At 41.5% G+C, this 19,996-nt stretch overlaps 1 protein-coding gene across 1 annotated transcript in view; it reads left to right on the plus strand.

Moving 5' to 3' along the window:
* The window catches only part of MED12L (mediator complex subunit 12L), a 317,383-nt gene that overhangs the window by 237,969 nt on the left and 59,418 nt on the right, over positions 1 to 19,996 (plus strand). Inside the window, exons 21-27 of the mRNA XM_034780703.1 lie at positions 811 to 1,038; positions 5,822 to 5,963; positions 6,901 to 7,021; positions 7,942 to 8,043; positions 9,237 to 9,350; positions 13,875 to 14,071; positions 14,730 to 14,918. Coding sequence (XP_034636594.1) covers positions 811 to 1,038; positions 5,822 to 5,963; positions 6,901 to 7,021; positions 7,942 to 8,043; positions 9,237 to 9,350; positions 13,875 to 14,071; positions 14,730 to 14,918 — 1,093 coding nt within the window. The remainder of the gene's footprint in view (positions 1 to 810; positions 1,039 to 5,821; positions 5,964 to 6,900; positions 7,022 to 7,941; positions 8,044 to 9,236; positions 9,351 to 13,874; positions 14,072 to 14,729; positions 14,919 to 19,996) is intronic.

A 19,996-nucleotide genomic window follows, 5' to 3' on the forward strand; every position in this document is an offset into this window, starting at 1 on the left:
CCTGGGACCCCTGCTCCTAACTGCCCCCAGAACCCCACCCCCTACCTAAGCCTCCCTGTTCCTTGTCCCTTAACTGCTCCCCCCCCGAGACCGCCCCCCACCCTAACTGCCCCCCTAGGATTCTACCCCCTACCTGTCCCCTGACTACCCAAAACCTTACACCCCCAACCCCCAGACAGCCCCCCCCCCGAACTCCCAACCCATCCAACCCTCCCCCTGCTCCCTGTTTCTTGACTGCCCCCCCCAGAACCTTCCTGCCCCTTCTCCGACCCCCTGACCCCCTTACTGTGCCGCTCAGATCAGCGTGTCGGGCTCCACGCACAGCCCGACACGCTGCTGCGCTCCCCCACGGAGCGCATAGCCCGGTTCCCGCCCTCGCAGAGTGCTGCTGAGCGGCGCGCGGGGCAGGGGGAGGAGCTCCAGACTGCCGGAGGCCCGAACATCCGGCGATCTGTGAATGCAGGGAGGGAGGGAGGGAGGGAGTGAATGATCTCAGCTGCAGAGGAGAGGAGGGGGAAGCGGAGGAGGGGCTCTCTCTGGCTGCCGGAGCCCAGTGCAAGTGGCACCATCCGGCCGGCTGCCCTGTCAGCTGCGTGTGCTCTGGCGGGGGGGGAAGTCCGGACATTTACAAATTCCCCCCGGATGCTATTTTTAACTCAGAAAAGCTGGACATGTCTGGGGGAATCCGGACGAATGGTAACCCTAGCGAGTAGTATTTGGTGGCCATTTTGTTTTAATCTGCATAAATATTTCAACAACCTAGGAGAAGTGAATAATATTTTTGTCTCTCCTTCTGTTTTTAACCCTTAGTAGCGCTTGTTCAAAGGTAAAGCAAACGATATACAGCAATGTACAGCCCTCGAACTCCAACTTGTTATGGGATCCAGAGTTCATGTTGGATTTTATCGAGAATCCCTCTGCTCACAGCATCAACTACTCAATGCTAGGCAAGATCCTGAATGACAATGCAGCCAATCGCTACAGCTTTGTCTGTAATGCACTAATGAATGTGTGTATGGGGCACCAAGATGCAGGAAGGTAAGAGAAGTCGAAATAGGTGTTTAGTGCTGCAGTGAAATGAAGTATCTGAGATATTATTAGAGCTAACGGGCTGTTCATGTGCATGTTTTCCTTCCTTCCTTCCTCTTTTTTGACTCCCTTTGTATCCTTTTGGTATTCTCTTCATTGACAAATTTCCTCTTTCTCGCCACTTCAGTGTTGCACTGTTCTTTTGAATGTTCTTTCCTTTCACCTAGACTGCATCAGACTGGTTTGCATAACATTACAAGGGTTAATAACAAATGGTGTACTGCAGGTGTAGGCTTATATGATTCTGAGACTGGATTGCTATCTCAGCACAATCATCATCAGACCCTGATGATATCCTCGTTGTCAAGGAATGTTGAGTACCAGATCAGTTCCTTCCCCAGATGAACTATATTATTAATTAATTGAATTATGGAACTCCTAGTGACAGTATGCTGTTGAGGCCAAGTACTTAGTAAGTTTAAAAGAGGGATTGGACATTTAAATGGATAACAAGAACATCCAGATTTGTTATAGCTAATTCATTAAAGAAGAATTTTGGAAGGGAAATACAATTTCATGCTTTAGAGTTTAAACCATTCTCTAACTATTAAGGATTAGGATGAGACATGCACGTGGGTCACATTATCCCACAGCTGCCTGCTATGGGGCTTTTTGTACCTTCCTCTGAAGCATCTAGTGCCGGCTGATGTTGAGACAGGAAGCTAGACTAGATGGACCCTGGGTCTGAACCAGTCTGGCATTTCCTATGTTCCTATTGTTCCATGGTATCTGGTCTCTAAATGGAAAGTACCTGTGACAGCAGAGAAGAAAATGGACCGATGTTCCTGTCAGCTCAGTCTTTCAAGATAATGACTAGTTCTTGTAGAGAAGGCTTTAAGGGACTATCATAGTGCTTCCCAGCCTTTTCTGGTGATGTATCTTTGGAATAGGCTGGTTAATGATAGGGATCTTTTCCTTCTCTCTCCTGGCACTTTGCCACCATCTTTTTCTTTGTCTGGTTTCTTTCTCTTGTCTGTTTCTGCCTCTGTTTTTACCTCCTCTCTCTCTCTCTCTCTCCCTCCCCACCCTTTTCTCTGGCTATGTCTTTGCTACGAGCTAGGGGTGTGGTTCCCCTGTTTGTATACACATACTCATGCTAGCTTTCATCCCGCTAGTGTGGATATAAATAACAGCGTGCCTGCAGCAGCACTGGTAGCAGCAGCAGAGGCATGACTCAGCCATGCTGAGTATAAACCTTTCTGAAACCGGTGGGCAAGTATTCTGCACTGCCATGCTACTGTGGTCACACTACTCTTTATACTTAGGCTAGCTCAATGAGAGCTAGCCCGAATATGTGTACACAAGCAGGAGACTCTCACCTCAGCTCGTAATGTAGACATGGCTTCTCTCTCTTTTTAATTGTTCAGCCGCCGTAGGGATCAATGTGAGAGCAAAAACGGAAGATAGGTGGCTTTCAAAGAACCTTCTCTGTATTACCCATAGCCACAGCTGTGTATTTTAGTTGGAAGAGCAGATCCAATACCATGCACCTTTTCAACCTCCTGCACACAGACATCTTCCTTTATGCCCCACCTGAGAGTTTGGGATCCTCCAAGTGAGAAAATATTGAAGGACTGCTATTGAAAGATCACTGTTACAGTGATCATTTCAGCATCCACAAAGAACACACTAAACTCAAATTACTTTATTAAAAGAAGAGTTGCCAAAAGTGTTAGATTTTGTGGGACAAAACACTGTTTTTTCCCATCTCATTAAAATTATCCTTCGACACCCCAAATTTGGTCCTAGGATTTTTATTCCAAATCAAGCATACCTCTTCTAGGACAGAACAGAAAGATCTTCTATGTGATGATTCCCTTTACTATTGTCCTTTATGACAAACAATAATTGTCTCATTTATCCTTGCATTTTGGCATGGCCTTGAAGAGCTCTTCATGTCTGGACCTCATTTAGAAATCAGCTTTCTCATAAAGATTAGTTTTTTCTTCTCACCATTACTTCCTTTTCTTAGGATCTCTAACAATGGGAAAATTGTAAAACTATTCTTTCTATCCAAAAATAGCATTGGATTTCCTTGTTGGTCTTGTTTTTCTTAATTATCTTTCTCAAAACCCCATAATGCAGGTAGAGAAGAGCCTGAATTTTTACATCTGGATTTCAACTCCAGTTCCCTCAAAATCAGAATGGTTGAGATGGAGTTCTGATTTGACTCCTATTAAGAACACTTAATCAAGAATTCAGTCAGAATTCAAGGGCAGATGATAAACTTTCCATGTTCAAGGTTGTTCAGATTTAATTCTGACCGTTATCTAATTCAGATATTGGAAGCTGTCATCCTCAAGGTCTGAGACTCTATAACAGGGTTAACCATATCATCATGAGTGAATTTAAGTAGTATCTTGGATTTTGGAATCATTATGAAATACAATGTGCAACTTCTTATAGATATCATTTTCACCCATCAGTCTTTCTCCTTAGTCCTCCTTCGCTTTGGTAAAGCTACTGAAAAGTTACTGATGGATTAAGGAAGAGAGGGAATTATCGGCTACGCTTCATAGCAGGAATCTTTTTCCCTTTCTAAGTGACACTCACATAGTAGATCATTCCTTCTCTTCCTCCCTAAAGAGCATATTGATATTTTGTCATTTTACCCTCCAAAACTCAGTCTGAGGCAGTCTAGGCAACTGAGGGAATATTGGCAATGTGAAGTGACGGAAAGGGATTAAGTCAATGAGAAGGAACACACCAAGGTTGCCAAGGGAGTTTCCCTCTGGAAGGAAAAAAGGAACCCAGCCCAGGATGAATAACCCACATTTCTTCTCTTTTAACCAGTCAACATGGCTCTTAACATTCCACTGAATCAAAATTAGTTTAATCTGTATATAATCCACAAAGTGACAATGACACACTTGATTTTGTGTCCCCTTCTTGCTCCTAAATCAGGAGAATTATTCTAGCTACATTGCAGGGAGGCATGGTTTTCCTTACAGTTGCTAGCTGGAAGAATGTCAATGGTGGCCTAGGATTTTTGGGGTCCTGTGCAAGATGGTTTCTTAATTTAGCTTTTGTTACAAAATGGTTCATTTTTGAGGGGATGATTTTGTACCTTGAACACGGCTGGAGCTCTTCTCCCCATGCCACCACTGCAGGAGTTTCAGCTTGTTACCTGGAAGGGGGAGCAGAGCACTTGTCATGTGGGGTGGAGTCAAGAAGGGTTGTATCCCTAAATTCACCTTTCGTGGTTGGTCAGCAGGTGGGAGGAGGTGATTGAATCATGCTGGGGGAGACAACTGATAAAGGAGGTGTGACTTACCAGGGTACAATCCAGACTAGTGAGTAACTGTGTCAACCCTGCCCTCTAACCTGTAGTGCCCTTTTATACTGCTTTGCTGCTGTAACCTCCACTGTGGACGGCTATGAACAGCCACCACCTTACAAGTCTCTCTCAGCTATGTCTGCATGTGTGCTGCAGCCAGCCAGTCACACCTTGGCTCTTACCAGCCTTGACTACACAGCAGGGTGACCCCAACACCTCCCCAATCTTCTGTTTACCCCCAGATATGTATGTCCTGTACTGCCCAGCTGTCTCCTGGACAATACAAGTTTATGTGACGTCCGTTATATTTTTAATAGAAATAACAAATGGAGTTTCTGAAACACTTAAGTTTAAACACGCTGGATTAGATAAAACAGTAAAACAAGTTTAAAGAGAGATTTTGAGTGAGTACAAGTAATGAGGCATAAATGGTTACAAGAAAATAAAGTTAAAATGCTACTGGTGCCCAACTTAAGAAACTACACCTCTATCCCAATGTAACACTGTCCTAGGGAGCCAAAAAATCTTACCGCGTTATAGATGAAACTGCGTTATATCGAACTTGCTTTGATCTGCCAGAGTGCGCAGCCCCGCCTGCCCCGGAGTGCTGCTTTACCACGTTATATCCGAATTCGTGTTATATCGGGGTAGAGGTGTATATCAGATTTTAAGAAAATTTCTCACCATATGCTTTCAGCAGTCTTACTGACCAAATCCTCTAGGTCAGGACCCCTTCTCCCAGAATCCACTGAAGGCTTCCTCTGTTGCTTCAGGTGTGGCGAATCGATGGGCAGGGAGAGAGGAGGGATGCCTTGCAGTGTTTGTCCCTCCTTTTTGTAGTGTCAGTCTCCCTCTTGAAAAGCATTTTCAGCTGAGATTCAGGAAACAGAGTCTATGTGGAAGAATATTCCTTGATGTGTTTTTCTCTCAGTTTGAACTTCCTTTGTCTCCCATACCTAGTTGATTACTCTGCTTAATGCTTAAATGCAAATTAAGCAGAGCACACATTCCTTTATTTGAGACAGACCTGTTTGCCAGCCTTGGTTTGGAATATGTGTTGTTAACACCATATAGTAGAATATTATAACTTCACATACAATGTAGCTACACATATTTTATCAGGAAAATATTGACCAGCAAATTATAAGTTTTCAAATGATACCTTAGAAGTCCTAACTTGGACCAAGATTATTATGACAGGATGTAGGGTGTGGACACGGGTACATTCTGTCACAGGAGGATCTCTATAAAATGCAGTGCCTTGTGCAACAGCACATTAAACTGGGCACAATGCATGTACCAAATGTTGTAGTTAACAAGAATAGGTGTCCACAACTGGAGAGCCCTAGATGAAATCTGAAATATAGGTCTTGACATAAACTTTTATTTATCTCTGAAATATTTATTGCTAATGAGCATTTTTCTTCTGTTAACTTGTTTTCTCTTGTCTTCTAGAATTAATGACATAGCTAACCTTTGCGCAGAGTTGACAGCATGCTGCACGGTGCTAAGTTCAGAATGGTTAGGGGTTCTAAAGGCTCTTTGCTGTTCTTCAAATCATGTCTGGGGTTTTAATGATCTGCTTTGCAGTGTGGATGTAAGTTCAATTTATTTTGAAATATAAGTACCAGTTAAACATATCTTTCTTAAGTTGCCTCTAGAAGACCCATCACATAGTATCTAAACACTATTTATTGTTGAACAGGGTTTTTGAACTGTATCCGTTTATCTCTTCAAAGCATCTCCTGAAACGCCTGAATTATGTTTCTGCATTTTCATTGTTTCATTCAAAATAAAATATAGGCTACAGATAGAGTTGTATTTTTACTCAAATAAATTTTTTTCTCATTGCACTACTGTAGTGCTATAGGTTATGGGAGGTACCTTGTGAAAGAGACAGGCAGATACCTACAGAAATATCTTACTTCTCAATCACTGTTTCCGTGAATTGAACAGTCCCACTCTTAAATAGCCTGCCTCTGGGCTGGCACTTAGTCATAAGGGTGTAATACACTTCATTGATCCTAACTCAGCTGCTGGAAATTTTCAGAGTTCCATTGAAGCCGGTGGGGTTATGATAGTTTCCATTAGTGAAGGACCTGGCTTGATATATTTATGCTAGTACTTTAAAAGATTGGTTTATTCTTTGACCATGCATGCTCAAAGATGGCTGTGTACATCTAGGGTTTTTCTTGCTTTGTGCTAGCAGCTGAGGAGTGAATATGTATGCCACCAATTTCTATTTAAAGATAACATCTGTTCCATCTTTTATAAATCAATTTGTCTCCTATTCATTTAATTAAAATTAATGTATAAAAAAAATCAGTACATTTTGTAATTAATTTAAATCAATAGAAGTTTGCCATTGAAAATATTTAGGAGGTGCATTAAAAAGTGGAAGAAGCTGCTTATTTGTGATAATTTTACTCTTCGTTGGTAAGCCAAGTTTCCTTTTATATCTTGGTCATTAATCACAGCAATGAAGATTTGTGTATCGTAATGTGAAAGCATTCCAGTGTTGTTTTTCTTTCAAGGTGAGTGACCTTTCATTCCATGATTCGCTGGCCACTTTCATTGCTATACTGATAGCCCGGCAATGTTTTTCTCTGGAGGATGTAGTTCAGCATGTGGCACTTCCCTCTCTCCTTGCAGCAGGTAAGAAAATATCAGTCCAGACACTGCAAACTTTGTGATGTTTTGTTTTTAAAAACTTTTTTCTTTCTGTTGATTGCAATACTTTACAGCTCATTCTGAAACCACTTTCTGATGCAGAATGCTACTGCAGCATGTGATGGCCATGGCCAGAATACTCTCTCTCTATGTTTGTAACAGACTGGTCCCATAAGTAGTACTAATGTCAGGGTGAATCAAAGAATCTGTGTTTGATAAATGATATAAAGGTCATATAAAATGCATTCTACTTCTTTGACAACACCATCCTTCTCCCTATTATCCAGGTCCCCTATCTCCATATGATATATGACTTTTTTGTCTCTTGCACACAACACATCCAGACAATTGCCAAAGCATGTCAGTTCTTCTTTCACAACATTTCAGAAATCGAACACTTCCTTCCTGCCCCCACAACTTAAAATTCTCATCTGTATCTTGGTTACCTCCAGCCTCAACTACTGATATTACTTTCTCTGTGGCCCTCTCTTGCTCCCTTCTACTCCATTCAGAGTTCAGTAGGTACAATCCTCTGCCCTGCCCACTGATCAGACCATATCACAAAATGCTTGGAATCCCTCCACTAGCTCTTTTTCACCTCCTGTTTCACATCTGTGCTGATCCTTGCTTTAAATACTCTGCACAATTTCATCCAGGCCTTCATCTCTGCTCTCATTTGACCACTGCTCCCCTTGCTTTTTCCTCCACCAATTAATTCTGCTTAATTAACTTCTCTTCTTCCAAAAACCTACAAATGCCGACTCCCATCAAATAAAATGCTCTAGTTGCATTTGAAATAGGTTCTGTCTTACAGAATTATTTCTGTGGCTCTTCCAGTGAATTCTGTATATGATTTCTAAGATCCTTGAGAGAGGTGCCTTATGTCAATGTCCCATTTTTCATAGCCTGTGGGGACCCAGATGCTGAACCCGGGGCGAGAATGACATGCCGTCTTCTGCTTCATCTCTTTAGAACACCCCAGCTCTACCTGTTACCCCAAGCAACGGGTAAGTTGGCAAGCTGCATGTTCTTTTCATTTTAGAAAATGAAATGAATTCTGAAACTTTTGCATAGGCCTCCTGCAGAGGCCAGAGAGAGATTGGTATGGCAGGAAGTAACCAAACCATTTCAGTGAATAAAATTCTGCCATGGAATACAGTGTTCTCTGAGAAGCTGAACAATGATTGCCTTTGCATTTTTTATTTTCATTTTTTAAACTGTGTATGTGCAGTCAAAATAGTCTCGCATACTGAAGTATAGTTAAGCAGCTCAGCAGCACATACTTCTGATTTATCTGGAAAAATAGGGCCTTTAAAATCAAATGGTTATACAGATGAAAGAATTTCACTGCTGAACTCAAGGGATTATGGATACTTGAGCATTAAAATGTTATCCTGTCAACCTAGAACTCCAGCCTTTGTCATAGTAAGTTTAACAAAAGTTCAGTTTAAATATAACAGCTGTGTATAGTTCTGGTGAAGACAACTAAACTGGTAGAAATCTTTTACTGCTACAGTGCTCTTGCCTCTTTCAAATTCCGAAGATATGAATCTTCAAAAATAATTATTTTGTTTTTTATTGTATCGTGTACAATGTTAGGAGATCCTAATGCAGACTTTTTTAAAACGTATGCATAAGTGGATATAGCAACGCTTATATGTTCAATCGCCATTTTCTCATTTCTTGACTTTGGGCCTGGTCCTCCTCCCACTGAAGTGTGGAAAAATATCCACTGACTTCAGTGGTGCAGAATCAGCCTGAACTATACAACAAGAAATTTGTATTAAATGTACTTTGTTAGATTTATATAATAACTTTGTTGTGGAAGAAGATGAGGGGGGCGGGAAATTCATAAACCTATATAGCTGAAAACAAAATAGATTTTACTTTCCTTGATAACTTAAAATTCAATAATTTAAACTTGTGTGTTTGGGACACCTTTTTAAGGCTCTCGATTAAAGGCAGGATCAGAACCTTATTTTCCTAGATTTAAATGACTGTAGCTAGTTTTGTTGTTAGCATGCTACTACTACTTACCCTCATTCATTTTAATTAACTATAGCTGGGTCTATAGCTTCAAGCAAAACAGCATTTTACCTCATGAATTAGTCATTGATGCATTGTAGAAAAGTTCTTGTATAAAGAAGTCTGAGCTGGTAAAGAATAACAGTTCTACATATACCTCTTTCTCTTCTCTTAGGGAAGTCATTCCCAGGCATTCGCTCTTCTTGTGACCGCCACCTTCTAACCGCTGCTCACAACAGCATTGAAGTGGGAGCTGTGTTTGCGGTCTTAAAAGCAATTTTGATGCTTGGTAAGATTATTCAGAGAGTTATGTGTGTGAAGATCTTCAGTCTAACACTTGGCTAAAAAAGGAATTGGTTTAATTCATTTTCTTGAGAATGCTCCTGTGATTGGGGATCCTTAGTTATTAAAGTATCTGACTGAAGACAAATTTGGATTCTTCCTGTGCTTCCTTGACACCAATGAGTAGCTTTCCCCCACAGGTCAAGAGACAGAAGTTTTCTCTGGTGAGTCAGCCCCCGACTTACGTGACTTCAAGTAGATGTGACTCTTGCACGCACTTCCTGTCAGAAAGTCACAGTAAATTTTAACTTGGCTTAGTCTAAAAATGTTTAAGACATTTCTAAGGGGAGTATCCTGAACCCAACTCTTAAGCTTCACTTATTCCCATGTTTGGAATTACAAGTAAATCCTAATGGCTGATGAATTTCTGAAGTCTTGAAAGAACCATAGTTAAACAGTGCTTCCAAAGCAGGCACTCACTATTGCTCCATTTGTGTCAATTCTTAAGCCTAAGGCCAGCTGTACACTAGAATCCCTCCACTGGTAGAGCTATAGTGGTATAGTGTATCGTCAAAGTACTTTTGGTGTGGATGCATGTTCCAACAAACTGTGCTTTTGCTACCATAGCTTATTCCAGCCCTCCTGAGCAAACAAGCTATACCGGCAAAAATTCAGGCTACATTATACTTCGAGCTGTTGCTGACTCAACATAGTTATGCCAACAAGAGTGTATCCTAAGTGGAGATTTGTAAAGTATGGACTGGTATACGCTCAAAAGTTTTGCCAGTGTAACTATACTGGTAAAGTTAAACATTCCTAGTATGGGCACAGTTTTATTGGTATAAAAGTACTTACACCAGTATAAGAGGCAGTTATACTGGCTTATACCAATATAGCTATACTGGTTAAAAAAAATCACACCCTAAGTGACATAGCTATACCATTATAACTTCTCTATTATACACCTGAATTTGGGGTTGATTGAGGTGGAGTTAAAATATACTTGTGGCTAACATCCGTACTTTATTGCTGTTTGCAGTGATTGGATTAGAATTCTTATTTTTCTGCATTGTTGAGGTTTGAATAAATGACTAGTGCGTGGGTTGCATTATGCATTGCAATGCAAACTCTGTAGATGCAATGCAATGCAAACTCTCTTGCAGGAGCTTGTCCAGGTTAAAGGCTATATGGTACAGAGATCTAGAACACGCATTTCCCTAGCACTGTCCCACCTCACCCCATCCTTAATAATATTCAAAATATAATATTTTGGAAGGTGAAATCTTGATTTTTTTTAAACTCCCTTCTCACATTTCAAATTAATTCCTTCAAAATTGCACTTAATGTATTGAGAAAAGCATCAGGTACGCTATACCTAATGGGGTTATATGCTTAATAAGTAAGTAATTTTGGGAGCAGAAATCAGTTTTAGAACATTTAATCTCTCCTCAAAGTGAAAGACACAGTTGTATAGTGAACTGCAGTAGGAGTATATTCAGGGTAGTCTTTTCACAAACCTTACTGCAGTGTTTTGGGTTCAGTTCAGAAAAGTAGATTTTTTTTATCATCCTTCTATACAATAAATAACTCGTATCATCTGCCTGACTAGGTCTCCCTTGTTGGTATGACCAACAGGCTTGATAACCATAACACCATGTAGATGGTTATGGTGTGCAAGGAAGGCAGATTCGGGCTCACATGTCATTATTATCCATTCACATCATTTTGTCCTATTTTGTGTCTGTTTTTTTTTTTTAGGCCTGTTCTGTTTGTTTTTTGCTATGTTATGGTTATTGTTGAAGCACTGTAGATTGGACTTTAGTGGCATTCCCAGAGTTGGGCCCAAGCCCCACAAGGTCAGATGCTGTGTTCCATTTCTGACCAATCTCTATTAATTCTAATGTTCCAGATCCTCAGATCATTAGTCAGGCAAACTCCTATTGACTTCCATAGTGGGGGGTTGGCTTAGAAGAATTGAGTAAATAGTGTATAAATATCTCATGCTTAGGGCCCTGTATGTTTTAACTTATTAATTCCCTTACTTGTTGGTTTAGTTCTGGGTATTGTTAGTTTTGGGGGATTATTATTATTTTTTACAATATTTCTATTTTCTAAGATATTCTTTTCTTCTTTTCTTGCTTTCAGTCCATTTGGAAATATGTTTGCCATGGCATTAATCTTTTCTAATTGAAATTAATAAAGAATTATGCTTTTAAAATGTTGCTACGGTTTGTTAAATATGTAAGAATTTTAGAAATGGGTGTAGGGGGATTTTCTGCTACATACCAACACTACCTGTGCCTTTCATGCTCAAAAGAGAGAGCTGGATGTAAAAAAACAACAACAACGAGTCAGGTGGCACCTTAAAGACTAACAGATTTATTTGGGCATAAGCTTTTGTGGGTAAAAAACCTCACTTCTTCAGATGCATGAAAGCTTATGCCCAAATAAATCTGTTAGTCTTTAAGGTGTCACCGGACTCCTTGTTGTTTTTGTGGATATAGACTAACACGGCTATCCCCTGATACTTGAAGCTGGATGTAGAAACTCTGTTTATAACTATTTCTCATAAGAAGTCATAACTGTAGTACCTGATTGGTGGCAAGTCTCCCACCTTACCATAAATGTTAGTTCCAAATCCTGCAACTGATGGCACAGGCAGGGCTCCATGCAATAGCCCTCCATATGGGTGCAGGGATCCTGCTGTGCAGAGTTAGTTGAAGAATCAGAGCCTCATCAAGCTCAGTCAAATAAACTGATATATCATCAGGTTGTGATCTATTCTGTACACAAGAAGGCAGTGTTCAGTTACAAGCCAGTCTATCATAATGTGTCCTCTAACTTTGATGAGTAAAAAGTACAGGTGGCTTTAATCCTGTTAAAGAGAGATTCAGTGTACTTTTATTGGAGAATAATATCGAAGTGATACAAACTGTGAGGATTTCATATGGTGAAATAGATCTTCTTGAGACAAGGACATTTTTTCCTAAAACTTCCCACCTTTGCTGCCACTGGTGCAGCTTCCCACCGGTGCAGCTTCCCACTGGTAGTCAGGTACACAGGTCACCAGCAGCTGCTGACATTTTAAGCACCTTGTTGTGCAGACTTGCTCTGAGCAATTGTAGACATGATTGTGGTACAAAATGCCAGTGCTGCTTATAACTCTGTCTACATTAGCAATTTCTTTGTTACTGTCACTGGTATTGCTGTGGCAGCAGTGGTGGAAGATTTTAACAAAAGAATCCCATTGTAGAGACAGCCAAAAAGCAAAATATGGTGTCCCTGTTTTAAATGAGTTGAGCTGGAATAGCGGAGAGACTTTTAAACGTGAAGGACAACAGAAAGATGGACAGATGCTTGGATGATGATTTAAATGGCGATTGACTTGCTGGGGATGTTTTATGGAATATTTGTTCATGTGGCTGTATCAAGGTGTTTTAATTGACTCAATCATCTGGACTTCCTGTGCCATATTAGTTATTGAGATTGTCATTAGATCAAATTGTGGCGTTCGATAAGTGCTGGAGAGAGCATTATGGCAAACCAGTTAAGGTCCACAAGAGTGTCTGCTAAATTCTAGAATGGGTATGTTGTCCCACTAACTTAAGTATCACCTGGAAACATAATTATTTTCCTACATAATGCATGATCTCAGATGGTCCCACAACAGTTGTGAAATTATATTTAGCATTTGGGGTTTATTTCTCACTGTTAAAAATAGTAGTTACATCTTGCTTTGTGAGATAGCTCTTTGATGTAAGATTTCAAACTCTTCAAAGGTTGTTAGTTGCCATTTCAGCATAGGGCATTATGCAAATATTTACTTCTGCTTCTTGCCCAAATGATCTTACTTTGCTTAGTCTGTCCCCTTTCCCACTGCTGAAATTAAATATTCAGGTCAAGTTTGTGCCGTTATGCTGATGATTTGCAGAAAGGATGGGTTATTCAACATTTGCCCTTTCTGATAGGGCTTCCTCAGTATGCATTGCCCTTTTCCATTCCCAGGGAAATAAATCTCTCTTGTCAAGAAGTTCATGGTAAGGTGGGCTAAGGGGACCACCAGTCAAAACTTGTCTCTTGATCTATGGAGAGTTAATAAATCAGAGTAAGAGAGAAGACTTGGAAAAAAGGGACACCTAAAAGGGTGAGTAACCCAACTTTTCCTTATTTTACAGCCAAATCAAGCCTGTGCGCACATGTATACTCTTTTTTCTGGGGGTAGGAAGGACGTAGTCTCTTTCTTTGTTTGGTTTATGTAACTTTTCCTAGTTCAGAAAAAGTAAATTTCATTTAAATGAAAAATATTTGAAGCAAAATAAGGAAGTAACGTTTTCAAAAATTGTATTTTTCTAATATCGAGTTTTTCTTTGTGTTGCTTGCTGTCTAATTTGGCTGTGCACAAACTTCATTTCTGTGTTGTTTCTCGGCTAGGAAATGTCTTCGAATGCTTCCTTAACTGAATATGCAAATTCAAAATCTCAAGACTTCAATAAGATTTTCACCTTTGTACTCCTGTGCTTCTGCTGTGTAGGTGATGCTGAAATTGGCAGCAGCGGTGTTAACTCTTTGAAGAATGAGGACTTCACTATGAGAGGTTTATTAGATGACCTTAATGATGATGAAATTTGGGGTGCCTCACACACACTGAAATGTGGAAAAGCTATTTCCATAGAAACTGCTAGTCTAAGTGAATATGCTAGATATGTGCTAAGAACTATTTGCCAGCAGGTAATTTGTAAAACGGTGTTTCTAGCTTTTCTTTATAGACAACATTCTTTTTGTCAAAAATCTGTCATGTAAGACGCTTTAATATGTTTGAATGCAAAACAGACTTTATGAGGATGTACTGTACATCTTTTGCTTATGGTATTTGAATCTGACTTCTCCTTTGTATTTGCTCAGCTTTGACCAGGTGTCATTTAAAAGTCAGTGATGCTAAAGTGGGGATGAATTTGGCCTGTAGTCTTCAGTACCTCCCAGTCTTTTTAATTAACACTATTTTTCCCAGTTGCACCTCAAACACCCTGCCCTTTGGGTGGCTAGAATAGCAGGCCTTATCTGAGAAATGCCAGTGATGCTCCATGAATTGGCTGGTAAAAGGTGCTCATGCAACTTGTGGATAGCATTTGGTAGCATCAGTTAATTATCAAGCTGCTTTTAGTGTTTTTAAGGAAACAATTTTTGGAAAACAGTTGAAAGTGTACTGTACTTTTAAGGGTTGTAAGTTATTGAATGAAGATGAAATTTCAAGTATCATATAGACTTATATGGAACCAGTTTTCAGTTTGTGAATATCTGCATGTGGAAAAATTTTGTGTGTGCATTGCATCTGTGAAAAATGAGTGTTATATTGGCATTATCGATCCAGCTGTTTGATTACTTTCAGGAATGGGTGGGAGAGCACTGCTTGAAAGAGCCTGAGAGGTTATGCACGGACAAAGATCTTATATTGGATCCTGTTCTTTCAAACAAGCAAGCACAGAAACTACTGCAGCTTATCTGTTACCCTCATGGTATTAAAGAATGCACAGAGGGTGACCACACTCAAAGGCAACACATCAAGCGCATACTTCAGGTAATAAAATGTAAAATTATTCCAAATTACTTCTGTAAGATATTAACTCTTGAAGTCTCATTCAACAGCACCATCAATTCAATGCAGATGTCTTTCAATTCCCAGTATTACCAACCGCAAAAGTTCAAAAGTAATTACTCAGGCCCTCTCCCCTCCAATCATGAAATTAAAAAAAAAAAAAAAAAAAAGCGCATTTTGGGCCTGTCTTTTGCCCACCCCCACCCCCCATGAGAGGCAATTTAGTGTTGCCAATGCCAGCTCTCCCAGATCTGAGTGTGGTGATTTTGTCCCCTTGCTGCAGGGAGCTCTTGATAACTGACTGGTTGTTCAGTGCTTCCAACTTCTCTTCATAATTTTAATTAATTAGTGTTATGTCTGCCTGTACAGCCACTTCCATCTCTGCTCTTCATGCAACTCCTGGGGTTTTTGATCCCTCCTTCCAGGCCTGGGCAGCGGCTGCAATGGGGTTCTCTTACGCCTCTTCCCAGGCCTGGGAGTGGGACAGCTCCAGGGGTTCTTCACCCCCTTCTCTCTTTTCCCCAGCCTTGGGGCCAGGCAGCTCCAGGGTCTCTTCACACACACCCCTTTCCCTTTCTAGGTGTTGCAGGAAGGAGGAGAGAGGAGACTTGACCCATTGTTCACAGGAGAAGAGTGGGGAGGGGGGAACAGAACTGCTTTGAGATACTGGGCTTGCTCTGCTCCTTTCTTCTCCTCCCTTCCTCTCAGTTCCTATGGGGAGGAGCTGGGGCTCTTCCTGCAGCAGCCTTGATTGAGGAAAAACAGCTAAGAGTGAGGGAAGTGGGAATAGTGGCCAATCAGAGGGGATTTCCCTCCCAGACAGGCTGAAATTCATGCAAGGGCTGGAGCTGCTTATGTCGGCGTGAGTCAGGCTCCAGCCCCAACCGAAAGCAGAAGAGCTGACAATCCTCAGTTCCCTTTCTCCCTGTTTTTTGTAGTTGATAGGCATTTCCTGTCAAGTACTTTTATTGACCAGCAAAAGTTTCTATTCAAGCGTACGCTCCAAAATCAAATCCAGGTTTGTCCGTTTATGTATTTCATCCTCTATTAGAAGCACAAAGCATATTGGCTAGAGTTTTGAGACCTAGTCCATGTCTAGTCTAGGAGTGTTTGACCATTATAGTAATACGAGTATGCAATACTGGCAGAGAGCTCCTGGTGTGGAGAGCTCTTTTTCAATCAGTTCAGTCTCCTGCCTCTTTTCTGCTGCTGCTGGCACTAATGGCATTCCGAAATTTAGATCAGTGGCTTTCAAACTTTTTTTCTGGGGACCCAGTTGAAGAAAATTGTTGATGACCACGACCCAACGGGGCTGGGGATGAGGAGTTTGGGGTGTTGGCAGGGCTCCGGGTTTGCGGGGGGGGTCTTGTCTGGGGCAAGGGGTTGGGGTGCAGGAGGGAGTCAGGGCTCTGGGCTGGGGATGCAGGCTTTGGGGTGGGGCAGGGGATTGAGGTGCGGATTTATTTCTGGTGGCTCCCAGTCAGCGGCGCAGCTGGGGTGCAGAGGCAGGCTGCGCCTGAAGCAGCTGGCAGCAGGTCTGGCTCCTAGGCGGAGGCGCACAAGCGGCTCCTGTTGTCCTCTTGCCCACAGGCATCGCCCTCCCCACCCCCCCCAGCTCCCATCCCATTGGCCGGTTCCTGGCTAATGGGAGTGCGGAGCCGGTGCTCAGGGCGGGGGCAGCGTGCGGAGGCCCATGGCCCCCCTGCCTAGAAGCTGGACCTGCTGCTGGCTGCTTCCGGGGTGCAGCGCAGTGTTGGAACAGGTAGGCACTATCCTGCCTCAGCTGGGCAGCACTGCCAATGGGACTTTTAACGGCCCGGTTGGTGGTGCTGATCTAGGGTGACCAGATGTCCCGATTTTATAGGGACAGTCCCGATTTTTGGGTCTTTTTCTTATATGGGCTCCTATTACCCCCCCACCACCTGTCCCGATTTTTCACATTTGCTGTCTGGTCACCCTATGCTGATCAGAGCAATCCAGTGCCTTACATGTCGTGACCCAGTACTGGGTCGCGACACGAACTTTTAAAAATGCTGATTTAGATGATAAAGTATTACATAAGAAGATAAGAATGGCTCTAATGGGTCAGACCAAAGGTCCATCTAGCCCAGTATCCTGTCTTCCGATACCAATGCCAGGTGCCCCAGAGTGAATGAACAGAACAGGTAATCATCAAGTGATCCATTCCCTGTCACTCATTCCCAGCTTCTGGCAAACAGAGGCTAGGGACACCATTCCTGCCCATCCTGGCTAATAGCCATTGATGGACCTATGCTCCATGAATTTATCTAGTTCTTTTTTGAACCCTGTTATGGTCTTGGCCTTCACAACACCTTCTGGCAAGGAGTTCCACAGGTTGACTGTGCGTTGTGTGAAGAAATACTTCCTTTTATTTGTTTTAAACCTGCCTATTAATTTCATGTGGTGACCCCTAGTTCTTGTGTTATGAGAAGTAGTAAACAACACTTCCTTATCTACTTTCTCTACACCAGTCATGATTTTATAGACCTCAATCATATCTGCCCTTAGTCGTCTCTTTTCCAAGCTGAAAAGTCCCAGTCTTATTAATCTCTCCTCATATGGAAGCCGTTCTGTACCCCTAATAATTTTTGTTGCCCTTTTCTGAACCTTTTCCAATTCCAATATATCTTTTTTGAGATGGGGCAACCACATCTGCAGACAGTATTCAAGATGTGGGCGTACCATGGATTTATATAGAGGCAACATGATATTTTCTGTCCTATTATCGATCCCTTTCTTAAGTATTCCCAGCATTCTGTTTGCTTTTCTGACTGCTGCTGCACATTGAGTGGATGTTTTCAGAGAACTATCCACAATGACTCCAAGATCTCTTTCTTGAGTGGTAACCGCTAATTTAGACCCTATCATTTTATATGTATAGTTGGGCTTTCCAATGTGCATTACTTTGCATTTATCAACATTAAATTTCATCTGACATTTGTTGCCCAGTCATCTGTTTTGAGAGATCCTTTTGTAGCTCTTCACAGTCTGCCTGGGTCTTAACTATCTTTAGTAATTTTGTATCATCTGCAAATTTTGCCACCTCACTATTTACCTCTTTTTCCAGCTCATTTATGAATATGTTGAATAGGACTGGTCCCAGAACAGACCCCTGGGGGACCCCACTATTTACCTCTCTCCATTCTGAAAACTGACCATTTATATCTACCCTTTGTTTCCTATCTTTTAACCAGTTACCAATCAATGAGAACACCTTCCCTCTTATCCCGTGGCAGTTTACTTTGCCTAAGAGCCTTTGGTGAGGGATCTTGTCAAAGGCTTTCTGAAAATCTAAGTACACTATATCCACTGGATCCCCTTGGTCCACATGCTTGTTGACCCCCCTCAAAGAATTCTAGTAGATTGGTGAGGCATGCTTTCCCTTTACTAAAACCACGTTGACTCTTCCTCAACAAATTATGTTCATCTATTATATGTCTGACAATATTGTTTTTTATTATAGTTTCAACCAGTTTGCCTGGTACTGAAGTCAGGCTTACAGGCCTGTAATTGCCAGGATCACCCCTGGAGCACTTTTTTAAAAATTAGCATCACATTAGCTATCCTCCAGTCATCTGGTACAGAAGCTGATTTAAATGATAGGTTACAGACTACAATTAGTAGTTCTGCAATTTCACATTTAAGTTCCTTCAGAACTCTTGGGTGAATACCATCTTGTCCTGGTAATTTATTGCTGTTTAATTTATCAATTTGTTCCAAAACCTCCTCTAATGATACCTCAATCTGGGACAGTTCCTCAGATCTGTCACCTAAAAAGAATGGCTCAGGTTTGGGAATCTCCCTCTAATTTGCAGCCATGAAAACGGATGCAAAGAATTCATTTAGTTTCTCCGCAATGGCCTTATCATCCTTGAGTGCTCCTTTAGCACCTTGATCATCCTGTGGCCCCACTGGTTGTTTAGCAGGCTTCCCACTTCTGATGTACTTAAAAACAAATTGCTATTACTTTTTGAGTCTTTGGCTAACTGTTCCTCAAATTCTTTTTTGGCCTTCCTAATGGTATTTTTACATTTCATTAGCCAGTGTTTTTCCTCCTTCCTTTCTATTTTCCTCACTAGGATTTAATTTCCACTTTTTAAAGGATGCCTTTTTGTCTCTCACTGCTTCTTTTACTTTGTTGTTTAGCCATGGTGGCTCTTTTTTTGGTTCTCTTACTGTGTTTTTTAATTTGGGGTATACATTTAAGTTGAGCCTCTATTATGGTGTCTTTAAAAAGTTTCCATGCAGCTTGCAGAGATTTCACTTTTGGCGCTGTAGCCTTTAATTTCTGTTTATCTAACCTCCTCATTTTTGTGTAGTTCCCCTTTCTGAAATTAAATGCTACAGTGTTGGGCCACTGTGGTGTTTTTTCCTGCCATAGGGATATTAAACTTATTCATATTATGGTCATTATTACCAAGCGGTCCAGCTATATTCACCTCTTGGACCGTATCCTTTGCTCCATTTAGGACTAAATCAAGAATTGCCTCTCCTCTGGTAGGTTCCAGGACCAGTTGTTCCAAGAAGCATATTGTGCTGTAGATCTCTGATGGCGGCTGTCTGTTTCCTCCAACAGAATGATTGACCCTCTATGAACCCTGGTCTGGAAACATGTCAGTTCAGCGTATAGCCTATTAGGGTGCAGTCACATCATGCCTGCAAACCCTAATTATTCAGATCTGCATGTGGGAATTATTATGTACAGTAAACACTCATCAGGTGTAACTTCCCTTGCTTTCCATATATGCCCAAACACCAAAATGTGTGCCAGGTCACACCACGCTGATCTATGTGAAAAGAGTCCCTACCCTTTATGGAAAAGAGAAAGTGGTCTGATGTCTCCCCCGCACCTCCCACGCCCAATACCACAGAGGGTTCTCCAGAGGAGTCAGGGATCTACTTGTGGAAAAGACAGGGGCACTACTGTAAAAGAGAACAGGAGTACTTGTGGCACCTTAGAGCATAAGCTTTCGTGGACTATGCATATGCATCTGAAGAAGTGGGTTGTAGCCCACGAAAGCTTATACTCTAATAAATTT

Source organism: Trachemys scripta, chromosome 9 (assembly GCF_013100865.1).
Source record: "Trachemys scripta elegans isolate TJP31775 chromosome 9, CAS_Tse_1.0, whole genome shotgun sequence".
Lineage (NCBI taxonomy): Eukaryota > Metazoa > Chordata > Testudines > Emydidae > Trachemys > Trachemys scripta.